Source organism: Microtus ochrogaster, chromosome 6, assembly GCF_000317375.1.
Source record: "Microtus ochrogaster isolate Prairie Vole_2 chromosome 6, MicOch1.0, whole genome shotgun sequence".
Classification (NCBI taxonomy): Eukaryota; Metazoa; Chordata; class Mammalia; order Rodentia; family Cricetidae; genus Microtus; species Microtus ochrogaster.
This window is the reverse complement of record NC_022013.1, coordinates 25,402,077-25,415,329: the sequence shown is the minus strand read 5'-3', so window position 1 is coordinate 25,415,329 and position 13,253 is coordinate 25,402,077. Positions and strand designations below refer to the sequence as shown.

Sequence of the window (13,253 nt, the reverse complement as noted above, 5' to 3'; positions counted from 1 at the left end):
CCAGGTTTAGAAAGTTGAGCATCCAAACTGCCTAGGCTCCCCCAAAGCCAGTATGTGCAGTAGGATCAAAAACCCATTGCCATTGTTCTTGAGTTCTCAGTAGTCAAATGGCCTTTAATTTTAGACATCTCTTCCTGTGTTTCCTCCCACAGACCCCATCTCCCTCCCCCTCCCCACTTGATCATCACCATCCATCCATAACTATCTTGGTTTCCTTTCCCAATGAGATCCTCAGCTTCCTCTGACTCAGTTCTCAACCTATGGGTCACAAACCCTTTGGGGGGGAGGGGGTCAAGTGACCCTTTCACAGGGATCATATATCAGATACCGTGCATATAAGGCTTGGGATGTTGAACACTTCTTTAAGTGTTTCTCAGTCATTTGAATTTTCTCTATTGAGAATTCTCTGTTTATATTGTGTTATTTGTTTCCTTGATATGTAGTTTCTTGAGTTCTTTATGCATTTTGGATATTAGTCCTCTCTCAGTTGTATAGTTGGTGAAAATTTCTTCCCGTTCTATAGGCTGTCCAAATGACGTGTCCTTTGCTATCAGTTTCATGAGGTCCCACGTGTTAACTGTTGATCATAGTGCCTGTGCTAGCAGTGTTCTGTTCAGAAAGCCTTTTCCTGTGCCAACGAGAGCGTCTTCATTTTAAATCTGCTGCTGACTTCTTTGTTCCCTAGCTCCAGGCTGAAGCCAGAGTTCTCTCCGCAGTGATCTTTTCTGTCAAAGTTCTTAGGACTGATTTGACCAACTAAATGGTGTGCTGTTGCCTTCTGTCACTGCATTGTGAACTATTGCTTTTTATAGCATTTTCTTTATATCACAGAACCTAATACATAGATGTTAGATCAATGTTTTTGGTTTTGTTTTTTGTTTCTTTAAATAAAATTGTAGTAATCTTTCCTGCCCTTAAGGTGGCAGCAGAGGAATGTTAGTCGATCTACATGACTGTATGTATGACCTCGAATATTCTAGTCTGTGTTTGAGTTAAATTTCTTTTTTCTTTTTATGGTTTATTTAACTTTATTTTATGTGTATTGGTGTGAAGGTGTCAGATCCCCTGGAACTGGATTTTCAGACAGTTGTGAGCTGCCAGTGTTGGGAATTGAACCTGGGTCCTCGGGAAGAGCAGTCAGTGCTCTTAACTGCTGAGCCAACTCTCCAGCCCTGCCTTGGGTTAATTTTCAAATGAGCACATCTTCCATATTCTTTTTTTAAAAAATATTTATTTATTATGTATACAATATTCTGTCTGTGTGTATGCCTACAGGCCAGAAGAGGGCACCAGACCCCATTACAGATGGTGGTGAGCCACCATTTGGTTACTGGGAATTGAACTCAGGACCTTTGGAAGAGCAGGCAATGCTCTTAACCTCTGAGCCATCTCTCCAGCCCTTCCATATTCTATTTTAAGTGTTCTAATATAGAAAATGCAAGTAGCTCCTACCACATGAAAGCCCATTGTGAATTTTCTGGTACTTCTTCAGAGGACAGCAACAGGTACAGGGTAAAACGCTCCCTGAATTGTAAGCAAGAAGCCTGCTTTACCTTTATACAAAGCAGTTGATGCCTTCATAGGCAGGCTATGTGACCTCTTTAGTCTGGGTTTCTCCACTGGCTAACTTACGAAGTTGGGGAATATATAATAGTATTAAATGTCAAAAATATGGGATTCTAAGTTATCATAGATGTCTAATGAACATCTATGTGTGTGGTGTTGTATAGGTATAGTAGGAAAGGGATATTCCATATCTTATACTCTCAGTATTGGGGATCTCTAATATACTCATTATCTCCGTTAGTTCAACATTGTGTTCTAGCAAATATCAGGATTTCAGATAAAAACAAGGTGAATGATGAAGGATAATATAGCTAGAATGGGCTTCATTGAGGTGGAGTTTGAATCAGTTTTTAAATATATGAAAGGATTAAGTAGACTTAAAAGTTAATGATTTTGAAAGTTTATTATATGCCCAGACCTTCTTTTCTCCCATAGTATATGTAAGAATTAAAGTTCAGATAGATTAAAGAGTTTTCAAAATAAGTATGAAAAAGCAAGGATTTAAAATCACACATTTAGGACTCCACTGTCATTCTTTGACTTAGCAGCATCACACAAAGGCATCTAAGAGCTTAAGCTTGGCTGGACCATTCTATACCATGAGCTTGTAATACAAGAAGCATGATGATCAGTTCTCTTGGCATTGGTTTTTTTTTTTGTTTGTTTGTTTGTTTTTTTTTCGAGACAGGGTTTCTCTGTGGTTTTGGAGCCTGTCCTGGAACTAGCTCTTGTAGACCAGGCTGGTCTCAAACTCACAGAGATCCGCCTACCTCTGCCTCCCGAGTGCTGGGATTAAAGGCGTGCGCCACCACCGCCCGGCCTCTCTTGGCGTCTTTAAAGGGACCATAATACTTCAAGGAAATGAGTATTAGGGGAGCTGTCACTTCTGAAAACATGGCAAATGGAAACTTTCTATCTTCTTTCAAATCTGGTGGGAAATGAAGGGCTTCTGGGAATCAAAGGAGAAGTTGCCTTGCACAGTCAGTTTTAGGTGAGAATGCCTATAAGAATTTTAACTTTGGCAGAGTTCTGGAGCACTGACATGTAAATAACATGTAGTGATGCCTCAGGGATCCTTCAGGAACCAAATTCATTATAATGAAGCCAATGGTGTTTAAAACAACTCTTGTCACACATAATTCCTAAATTATGGGAAGCAAAACCACAAGTTAGCTCTCTGACAGAATACTCTGCACAGACATGCTTTGACCTTGGAGGCACACTTCTTTCTCATCTTAGGACTCAACCTCTGGTCCCACACTGTGCTCTGACGTGACCAATCTCACCGTTTTTAGCTGCTTGTTGGTCTTGGAAAAGCCATCTAATTTCACTTTATCCACTTCCGAGCATCTTGCTCACTCTTCAGCCTACTAAAATAGAAATTCTGCTCCACCTGCCAGTCGAGTGACATTGCTCTGGCAAAGGCCATGCCCTCAATGATTTGATTCCATGGTCGTCTCATCTTTTACTTTGAACTCTCAGAAGCACTTTATAAAGTTCACTGCTGTTTTTAAAAGTTGTCATGGCCTCATACCATTCTTTCCTGGCTCTCTTTGCCATTCTAGTTCCTTCTTTGTGTTTTTTCGGTTCCTGTCTCTTTTTTAACATGCAAACATCTTCCCTTGTCTTCCCAGGTTCTCCATCTTTACCAGTGGCCTCAGCTGTCAGAGTTCTCTCCAGGGTCTCTTAGTGCTCTTCACAACACATGGAAAGCAAAGGGAAGTTCTTGGCTTGCTTGCCTGACACGCCCTTGTTTTCCTTCCCCTCTGCCTATCCCCCTTATTTCTTCACCTGTTTCAAGTATCACTACGGGCATTTCTCTTAGGGTTCTCAGGTCCCCTTGAGAAAAAGGGTGGCAGCAAACCAGACTAAACCATATATCCTCTGGCCTTTAAAACAGAGAAAGTCTCATTTTTTTTTCAATGTTATCCTGCATATGTACTACCAAATCAAGAAATTCAGAGCTCAAACTAGAAGAGTTTGCTGACAGAGGACCAAAGCAAACACTTGCCAGAAGCCTTTTCCTTCTTAGCTCACTTTACCCTGTGAGCAAGTCCTCTCTTTTTCACTCTGTCTGGGGTGTTGCCTAGTGGTGGAGTACCTGCTTGGCATGTACAAGGCCCTGAGTGTGAGGCCTATACAGCCAAAGCCAACATTGCTTCCATTCTGCCCTCCCTGCCATCTGGAGTGCTCCCTATTAACAACGCAGGCCTGTGAGTCATTGGACCTATGGCTTTCTTGCCCCTTCCTTCTCTTCTCTCTCCAAGTATGTGTTCTGCAGATTTGGCCAGGTCCTGCTTCAAATCAGAGACTGTGCCCCACAAAATGCACCCCTCTTTTTAAAGGAATCCTCTTACTCCTTAGGTTCTGATCATTGCTCTCCTGTGGTGTTTTATCCCTTAGCCCCTCAAAGAACATCAGGTTTTCTCTCCAGAAGAATCTTTGCCATTTTTGCTCTTAGATTCTAATTATCACTGTCTACATCATCTCCCCTAAGATCCTGCTCAAGATCAGGCCTTCTTCATTTTTATATATAGTGTCCAGGGTAAGTAAAACAAAAGGTAAGATGGGGAAAATGTCCAGAAAGAATGGATGAACCACACACTACCAGCTAAACTAAGAAGTCGTAAATTACCAAATGAAAAGGAAATTATGCATAGTAAGGCACATAACTGCACTAGCCCAGATTCCATGTTTCATGCAGAGCCTTAATTCCTCCCACAAATTGTTGGGAGTACTCATCACAGAGTAGGCACAGTGCTGTCTGCTAATATTGTAGTGACAGAGAATAATTCTCACTCTTAGGACTTCAGAGGGGTAGTTAGCATTGGATGGATGGAGCACAGGATCTCTGTTCACTAGACTTAAGCTCACCGTTGAAATCTACAGTGGGGGACAGTGGCATTTGGCATGTGTTGGAGGGCACCTGTGCTTTCCATGTGATTACCAAGTATAGTCCATAAAGCTTTAAATGTAAAACACAAACCCTGTTGTATATGGTAGGTCTCAAACTTGGGACAGGTCTGGCTAATTGAGGTACCTATTAATTAATATGTCAGAGTGGACCTCGGCCTCTGCCTATTACAGAGTCCTTCTGGCTGGCATCCCTCACTGGGGCGGGCAGTCCTTCCCCCAACTGTTTTCCCTATATAACTCAGCCATTTTGACCTCTTGGTTGCCACTGTTGGTTCCTGCTCTGCAGGTGCTTGGCTCCTGACTCTGTTCTCCCCTTCCCCTCACACAGCCCATCCAGTCTGCCCCGTCATGTTCACTGTGGACTCTGCCGGATGCCTCTGCCTCTCCCTGTGTTCTCTCTTCTATCTGTAATAAAAACTTCAAACTCTTAGGAGCAGTCATGTCCTCTATCTATCTATCTATCTATCTATCTATCTATCTATCTATCTATCTATCTATCTATTTATTTTGTTCAGTGTGTATTTTACTACTTAAAATGGTCCTTTGTATATTAAAGGTCAGTTGTTTCTTTCTTTCTTTTTTTTAAAGACAGAGTCTTATTCTAGTGCAGGGTAGTTTTGAACTTGTGACAAGACTTTTGCCGCTCTTGTGCCCCAGTGCTGAGATTATAGGTGTGAGACACTACATCTGGCTTGATTGTTTTTGTAAAATCTAAAACTTTTAAACTATTATCCCACATGACCATATTTTAATAAAACAACTGATATTCTCACCACCGGCAAGACTATTGTTAACATCTATACATATTTTATTTAAGTCATGTTATGTATGTTTTTTTTCTTGTAAAGATTATTAAACATTTTAAGTGTGTAACCTATCTATCCCCTGACAAGATATCCCAGTATCCTGCTAGATTTGCCTCAGTTCTTTTAAAATAAAACATTAACAATGTGTTAAGTACTTGTGAGTCTCTCTCTTTCCTGCTTTTCCTTGACTCCCAATGTAGAAGTAGCCCAGTTCTGAATTTGATATTTGTGATTCTCAAGTTTGTTTTTACTATTGTTATTACTCATCTCTTTACACACACACACACAATGCTTTTTACATGCTTTTATATTTTACATATGTTGAATCATTCCTGACATTCTGAAACCTATTTTCTCACAATGTTGTCTTTTTACACTTTTTAAAAATTATTTTTTAGTTGATTTTATTGAACTATACATTTTTCTCTGCTCCCCTCCCTTCCTCTCCTCTCCCCTTCAGCCCTTTCCCAAGGTCCCCATGCTCCCAGTTTACTCAGGAGATCTTGTCTTTTTCTACTTCCTATGTAGATTAGATCTATGTATGGCTCTCTTAGGGTCCTCATTTTGTTGTTTAAGTTCTCTGGGATTGTGAATTGTAGGCTTTTTTCCACTTTAAATGTTTGTTTTAGTTCATTACACAATTATATTATGATCCATTGTTTTCTATGCTAATGGACATTGAAGTGCTTTCTCTCTTTATCTCATAATACTAATGATAACACTGCTGTGTGTACTCTTATCCATATTCCCTTGTATAAATATGCAAGAGTTTCTCACGGGTAGTTCTTCTTAAATGGGAATTGGGAGTCTAAATGGTATGTGCATATTTCTCTCTTGTTTATAACTGGGTTATATTTGAAACATTCTGTTAGGTTTTTCATTTTTTGCCCATTAAAGAAAGATAAATACTTTCTCTCTGTTTTAAGCTGACATTTTCTAGCTACTAGTGAAACATTTTGTCTTTTGTTCACAGACTTTTCTGGATTTCTGTTTCTTTAATTTTCTTGAATATGTATTTTGGTGATTTGACATTATTTTGTTGTTTTAGTTGATTAAGTTCAGCTGTTTTCTCTTGTTTATCTGTAATCTTTTTAGTTTATCTTGTAATAGTTATGTAAATTTTATCATATAAATACTCCATAATTTATTTACCATCTTCCTTTTGAGTTGCCAGGCAGTATTGACACACGCCTTTAATCCCAGCACTTGGGAGGCAGAGGCAGGCGGATCTCTGTGAGTTTGAGACCAAGCCTGGTCTACAAAGTGAATTCCAGGGCAGCCAGAGCTATTACACAGAGAAACCCTATGTAATAAAGAAAAAGAAAAAAAATAAGAAAGAAAAGATTTGATTTATTTCTGTATGTATATTATATGTTGGCTTTCTTAACAGTCAAACGGTGATGATACCCTGCTCTATTCTGCATTCAGTGATAAGTGTTGGAGACAGTTGGTCAGGTCTCGATGGTATAGCCTGTAGGTGTGTAGTAGAGCAGCATGCCCTGGCCTTGTTGGCACACAAATCTGTCATTCTTGGCATCACTGTCACCTGCTGTGACCAGTGAACTAATTGTAAAGTGACCTACATAAGTAAAGCACTGGCATTTGTGAAAGTGGCTTTGGCTCTGAACGCTGGCATGTTTCTTATTGAGCAAATGTTCAGAAAAAGGAGAACTCAAGATTATACACTACTAACTGAAGGTAGGTCACAAACAATAGTCATGTTGACTGTGTACAGCAAAAAGGATTCTCTGAGCTTAGGTTAGTGCTATAGAACTTGGAGGCTAGAATTAGGTATCTGCAGAGTTTCTCTGTGAATGGCCAGGTAATAAACATTTAAGGCTTTGTTGTGTCTGCTCCATGTCTGTAGTGCAGTGTGGCAGCAGTGGGTTCATCTGTAGGGAGACACAAAATTAATTTTCTGGCCATTTACTCCTAGGATGTGCTTTATTCAAGGTCTGGAGTCTATAGTGTTGACATTTAGGACCAGATAATTCTGCCTTTCCCATGGAATGGGACATGCAAAATTCTCACTGATAGCACCGGTCTAGAAGATTTGGAAATATCCTCCTCCTTTCTTCTCTCTGTAGCTGTCTTTCTTTTCTCTTTTTGGTTACTGGAGTGATAGTGTGGGTTCCTTTCTTGAACTTCAGCTCTGATATCAGTGTTGAATTCGAGTACACAATGGCACATAATCCTTAGAATTCAGGTATACTAACCTGTGAGATCAGATCATACCTTAATATATAGTATATGCTAGTGTGCTGGTCAGTTATTTGTCCAGTTGACACAAACCTAGACTGGGAAAAGGGAGCCTCAACTGAGGAATTGCTCCCATCAGATAGGCCTGTAGACATGTGTGTGGAACATTTTTCTGATTGATGAAGGCCTGTCCCACTGAAGACAATGCCACCCCAGGGCAGATGGTTCTGGGTTGTATAAGAAAGGCAGATGAATGAAGGCCTGGGAGCAAGCCAGTAAGCACCATTCCTCTGCAGCCTCTGCTGTAGTTCCTGCTTCAGGGTTCCTGCCCTGGCTTCCCTAGATGGTAGACTATAGCCTGTGAGCTAAATAAACCTCTTCCTCCCCAAAGTTGCTTTTGGCCAGTTTATCCCAACAGCAGAAAGCAGACTTAGATGTGGAAATCTTTCTGATCTCAGGTAGCTTCTCACCTGAGAAGTGTTTGTCTTCGCATTCCTGTCATGTATTCTTTTTATCTGTCTCTTTTCCTCTCTTGGTATGTGCCAGCTGGCTGGGCCCAAGCCTCCAGTGAGGCAATATTTACAGCTCACTTGGGTGGATGCTGCAGCTAGGGTAGCCCAAGGGCAGATGAAATAGCATCCAGAATGCAAATGCTGCACCTCTCTGCACTGTCTTCTTTCAAATAAGAAAGAATTCTCTTCTTTCCTCCTCTGTCAAATGACAAGAAGTATTGATTGATTTGGTACAGTATATAAAATATGCATATAATGGAGTGGTATTTTGGGAACTATTAGCAGCATTGGCTTGCTGAGCCCCAAGATTTTGCCCTCCTCCCTTTTCCTTTTCCTCCTTCCTAGTAGCAGCTTCTTAGCAAATTGCAAGCTCTGCCTCTGGCTTGCTGGGTAGCAGTGGCAGTGCAGGCTTTCTCTAGTTTCCAAGGGAGACGGGTGCTGAGCCTGCAGTGCTTCCCAGAAGCCACTACTTTCTTGCTGTTCATCTCCATGTATGCCTTGATCTTCATTCTGCTATGCAGACCTGCACAAGGAGGTAACACTCTGTTTTCTTGGTGTTCTCTGTGTCGATGGGGGGCAAAGGGAAAGCCGGGTGGTATGGGTAAAGGCATATGGACACAGCAGAGAATAAATACTGAAATTAGAAAAAAAAGTCTCTCTGAGGTACTCTGATCTGTGAACATCTTTCTGTTTGCTGTGCCCATGAATACCCTGAAGGTGGGAGCTCTGGAACTAGCTCGTAAAACTAAAAATTACTATATATAAAAGCTTAAGGTTATAGTAATATTGCCAATGGGAAGCACAGAACAAAAATGAGAACTTGGAGAAAAAAATGTAATCAATTGCTCTCAAACACTCTGTCTTTATGAATTCTGTTAGGTGTGTGTTATACACATTTAAGGAGAGAGCTGAGAATATGCCTTTGCAGTATATGCTCAGGACTCCAGAGCTATGCTTCTGAGTGTCATAGTCAGTGCTCCTGTGTGACTATTTAAGTCTAGTGACAAAGTTCAAAGTGATGTCCTCTCTTACACCAGCTACGTTTAAAATAGTAGCTACATAATGACTACTGGCTTCTGTATTAGACTGAATATTGAACATTTCCGTTGTTATACAAAGTCCCATTGGAGGAACTAAAGAAAGAGACCCATAGAATATGGGAAACTTTGTATACTCAACATCTGAATCACGAGTTCTGAATCTGTGTATTTAACCAACTCTGGCTTGAAAATATTCAGGAACAAAAAAAATATATATCTGTATTTAACATGAACAGATAACTTTCTCTTGCCATTCCTTAGCTAACATCACATAATCACCAGTTTCTCAGCACTTACATTTTATTGGGCAATGGAAGTAAACCAGTGATGTTTTACGGTGTATATTTAAAGAGGATGTATAAAATATTTGTAAATTCTATATGATTTTATATAAGAAGCTTGAGCACTCATGACTTTGGGCATGAGAAGGGGTGCTGGACCCAATCCCCCTGGAATATTTAGCGATTACTGTATTTGGCCAGACAAATGAGTAGACTTTTAGCAAGAAGGACTTTTGTCTACAGTCAGCATAAATATGGATTCACTATGGTTACAGATGACTGAAGTCTTTACCTACGTCTGTAGAAATAGGAGCGGCGGGCTGCGTCCCGGCACCCGGCCGCCCACATGGCTAGCTCTACCCGAAATAATTACACGGACACTGTGTTCATTTAATCACCGCTTGGCCCTTTAGCTCTAGCCCTTACTGGCTAATTCTGATATCCCGATCAACCCATCTCTAATAATCTGTGAGCACCGGTCTTAGTGAGCACCGGTCTTACCGGGAATGTATCTTCCCAGGAGCGGGGAGCATGGCGTCTCTCTGAGGCATCTGCTCCCGAGAGCAGAGCTGTGGAGTCTGACCTCACTTCCTCTTCCTCCCAGCATTCTGCTCTGTTTACTCCTCCCTCCTGTTTTAACCTATCAGGGCAAGCAGCTTCTTTATTTAATTAACCAATGACCTTCCTCCATCATACGTCTTTATTTTGTGACTGAAAATACTAACGTCCTAAGAGATTGAAGAAGAACCCAGCAGTCTTTTTCACTCTTGTTCTATAGTGTTGGCCTCCCATTCCATCCTACATCAGGTAACAGCTGACTGCGGAGCCAGTTGTATCCTCCAGAGGAGAATCTAATCCCTCATGTATTTTTATGGTTTGTTCACAGCAGTCTTACAACATACTGAGGGCAACTTCTGTAAATGTAAAAGCCAGACTGTTCAGTACGGCAAACTAGGGTGATGTCAGGATACAAGGAAGGCCAGGGCGAGACACCTCCATCTACTACTCCTGCTGCTCGAAGAATTGGAGGAAGACATGTCTTGCTCCATTAATCTCTGTAGCTGGAGTGTCATCATGCTTTGGGAAAGAAACAAATGTTTTCACTGTTGAATGAAGTAGGGCAAGTTGAGGGTGCAGGAGAAGCATCGTGGTAATGTCTTTTGGTGATGACCTTGTGATCTTGACTATTTTAGTTATCATCTCTACCCAGAATCTTAGAGCTAGATCAAATTTTGAAGTCCTTTAGGCATTGGTCTGCTAAAAATAGCTACTAAGATGAGCAGTGGTGGTGCACACCTTTAATCCCAGCACTCGGGAGGCACAGGCAGGCGGATCTCTGAATTCAAGGACACCTGGTCTACAGTGCGAGTTCCAGGACAGCCAGGGCTACACAGAGAGAACCTGTCTCAAAAAACAAAAGGAAAAAAAGTGAAAAGGAAAATAAATGCTATAGAAATTAGGCTTTATTATAAGGATTTTATGAAAAATTGTCTGCTACCAAATTAAAAAAGAGAGAGAATTTCCTGAAAAACAGAATATATTTGTTTTAAAAAGAAAATAGATAAATAAGTCTAACTATTACAGAATTTGAATATTTTATTTAAAAGTTTACTCCAAAGAACACTAGCTGAGGTAAATTTTATTGGTGGATTTTTTAAATTATGTAACTGAAATCATACATATTACCATTACAGAAAATAGGCCAGGAGAGAATACTTCCAACACACATATCCTTAACTCACAAAGCTGGCCACTATACCTCGAGAAGAGAAAAATCAAAAGTCACATTCCTTTTATGACTGTGAATGTAGAAATCTTGGTGTGTGTGTGTGTGTGTGTGTGTGTGTGTGTGTGTGTGTGTGTGTGTGTGTGTGTGTGTGTGTGTGTGTGTGTGTGTGTGTGTGTGTGTGTGTGTGTTTGAGACAGGGTTTCTCTAACAGTCCAGGCTGACCTGGAAATTGCTCTGTAGACAAGACTGGCCTTGAACTCACAGAGATCTGCCTGCCTCTCAAGTGCTGGGATTAAAGGTATGTGTCACCACTGCCCAGCTGAGTAGTAATAAATTTTAAAGTATTACTTAAATAGTAGTAATACATTTCTGGGCTGGGGAGTGGCTGAGCTGGTAAAATGTTTGCCATGTAAGCATAATGTCTTGGTTTTGGACCACCAGTACAAAGACTGAGTACAGCAGCATTACAGGAGTCTAGCACTGGGGAGGGAGAGATGGACAGCTCCCCGGGGCTGGCTAGCCTAGTGTAGTTGAACCTGTGAGCTTCAGGTTCAGTGCAGAACCTTGTCTCAAGCAAAGTAAAGTGGAGGGTGATGAAGAAAGCCACTTGTCACTGACTTCCGGCTTTCACACCCACCTGGAAGTGCACACATGTCCGCACATTTACATCTTGAGCTGACTGTGTGGCTCAGTGATAGAGTACTTGACTAGCATGTCTGCACAGGCACAAAAGCAAAAGTATAATATAAGCACAAAACCTGGGTCCTTTTGTTTGAAACTTTAAGATTTTTAAATAAAAATCAATGTGATTTTGCTATACAAGCTTGAGGGCCTGAGGTAAGGTCCCCAGCACTCACATAAAAAGCTGTATTGGCACACAGCTGTAATCTCATCACTGTGGATACAGGGAAAAGAGGTTTGCCAGATCTTACTGGTCAGCCAGTCTAGCCAAACCAGGGAGCTCCAGTTTCAGTCAGACTTTATCTCAAAAGATAATGCAGATTAGCTAAGGAGATACCTCCGTGAGTAAAAGTGTTTACCACACAAGTGTGAGTATCTATGCTTCTCAAACCCCCAGAACCCACATAAAAAGCCAGATATGTAGTAGCTCACCTGTAATCCAGGTGGTTCTGGTGGGAAATATGAGGTGGAGACAGGAGAAGCTTCTGGACCAATAGCCTGTTATATGCAGTGGTAAGACAAGCCTGTCTCAAATAAGGTAAAGGTACGGAATGATGTTCAAAGTTGTCCTCTAACCTCTGTACATATGCTGTGGTGTGTGTGCACAATGAGATGTGCACTCCTGCACATTAGCGTTCACTTGCACGCACACACACACACACACACACACACACACACACACACACACAGAGAGAGAGAGAGAGAGAGAGAGAGAGAGAGAGAGAGAGAGAGAGAATGATGAAGACACTTGACATCAACCTTTAATCTCCATGTATGTGAACATGTGAAGTGCATGCAAAACCTTAACCTGATTTCTATAAGAATAGAAAGCTTTACTTTAATTTGATGAGAGGTGTCTAAAGAAATTTTACAGCCAACATTCCTTTTAGTGGTAAAGCACTGAGAGCAGGGGCTTACTATCACTCCCTCTCTTTAGCATGGCCTACAGTTCCTGGTCAGAACAGTAAGGTAAGAAAAGAAAACAAAAATTGTAAAGTTAAGAAAAGAAGAAATAAAATTCAGTTCTCTCTTTACAGATAGCACACTTCTGTATGAGTGGTGATACATTTACACATACTTTGAATGCTGTAAGAGCATTTACTGTTGGCGTACAGCATTCTTGCCCTTTTGACCTTTAACGACATTTGTTTTCAGCCCGTGGAGTGTCTTCATTCCTGCTGTGTGTGCAGCAAAGGTGTTACCTGCTTACCTGCTGTTTTCTCCTCCCTAGGTCTTATCTGACTCCTGTCCGGGATGAGGAAGCAGAGTCTTTGCGGAAAGCACGCTCCAGACAAGCTCGGCAGACGCGCAGGTCTACTCAGGTAAGCTGACTTCCCCACACCCGTGTTCGTCTGTCTTTCTGCCTTTCCAGTGGAAGTATGTGTTGAAAATATGAAAATGAATGCTTTTGTTCCAGCCACTTCATTGTAACTGTCAGCTGTCTAAGGCTTTGCTCTATAGAAGCAGATTTATAACTGTCAGCTGTCTAAGGCTTTGCTCTATAGAAGCAGATTTATAACTGT

General features: G+C 41.1%; 1 protein-coding gene across 5 annotated transcripts in view; it reads left to right on the top strand.

The window, feature by feature from the left end:
* Nucleotides 1-13,253, top strand: part of Ppp1r12b (protein phosphatase 1 regulatory subunit 12B) — a 210,617-nt gene that overhangs the window by 100,416 nt on the left and 96,948 nt on the right. For all 5 annotated transcript variants that reach the window (XM_005348387.3, XM_005348386.3, XM_026779678.1 and 2 more), the window contains one exon: nt 12,962-13,052. In XM_005348387.3, the coding sequence (XP_005348444.1) occupies nt 12,962-13,052 (91 nt within the window). The remainder of the gene's footprint in view (nt 1-12,961; nt 13,053-13,253) is intronic.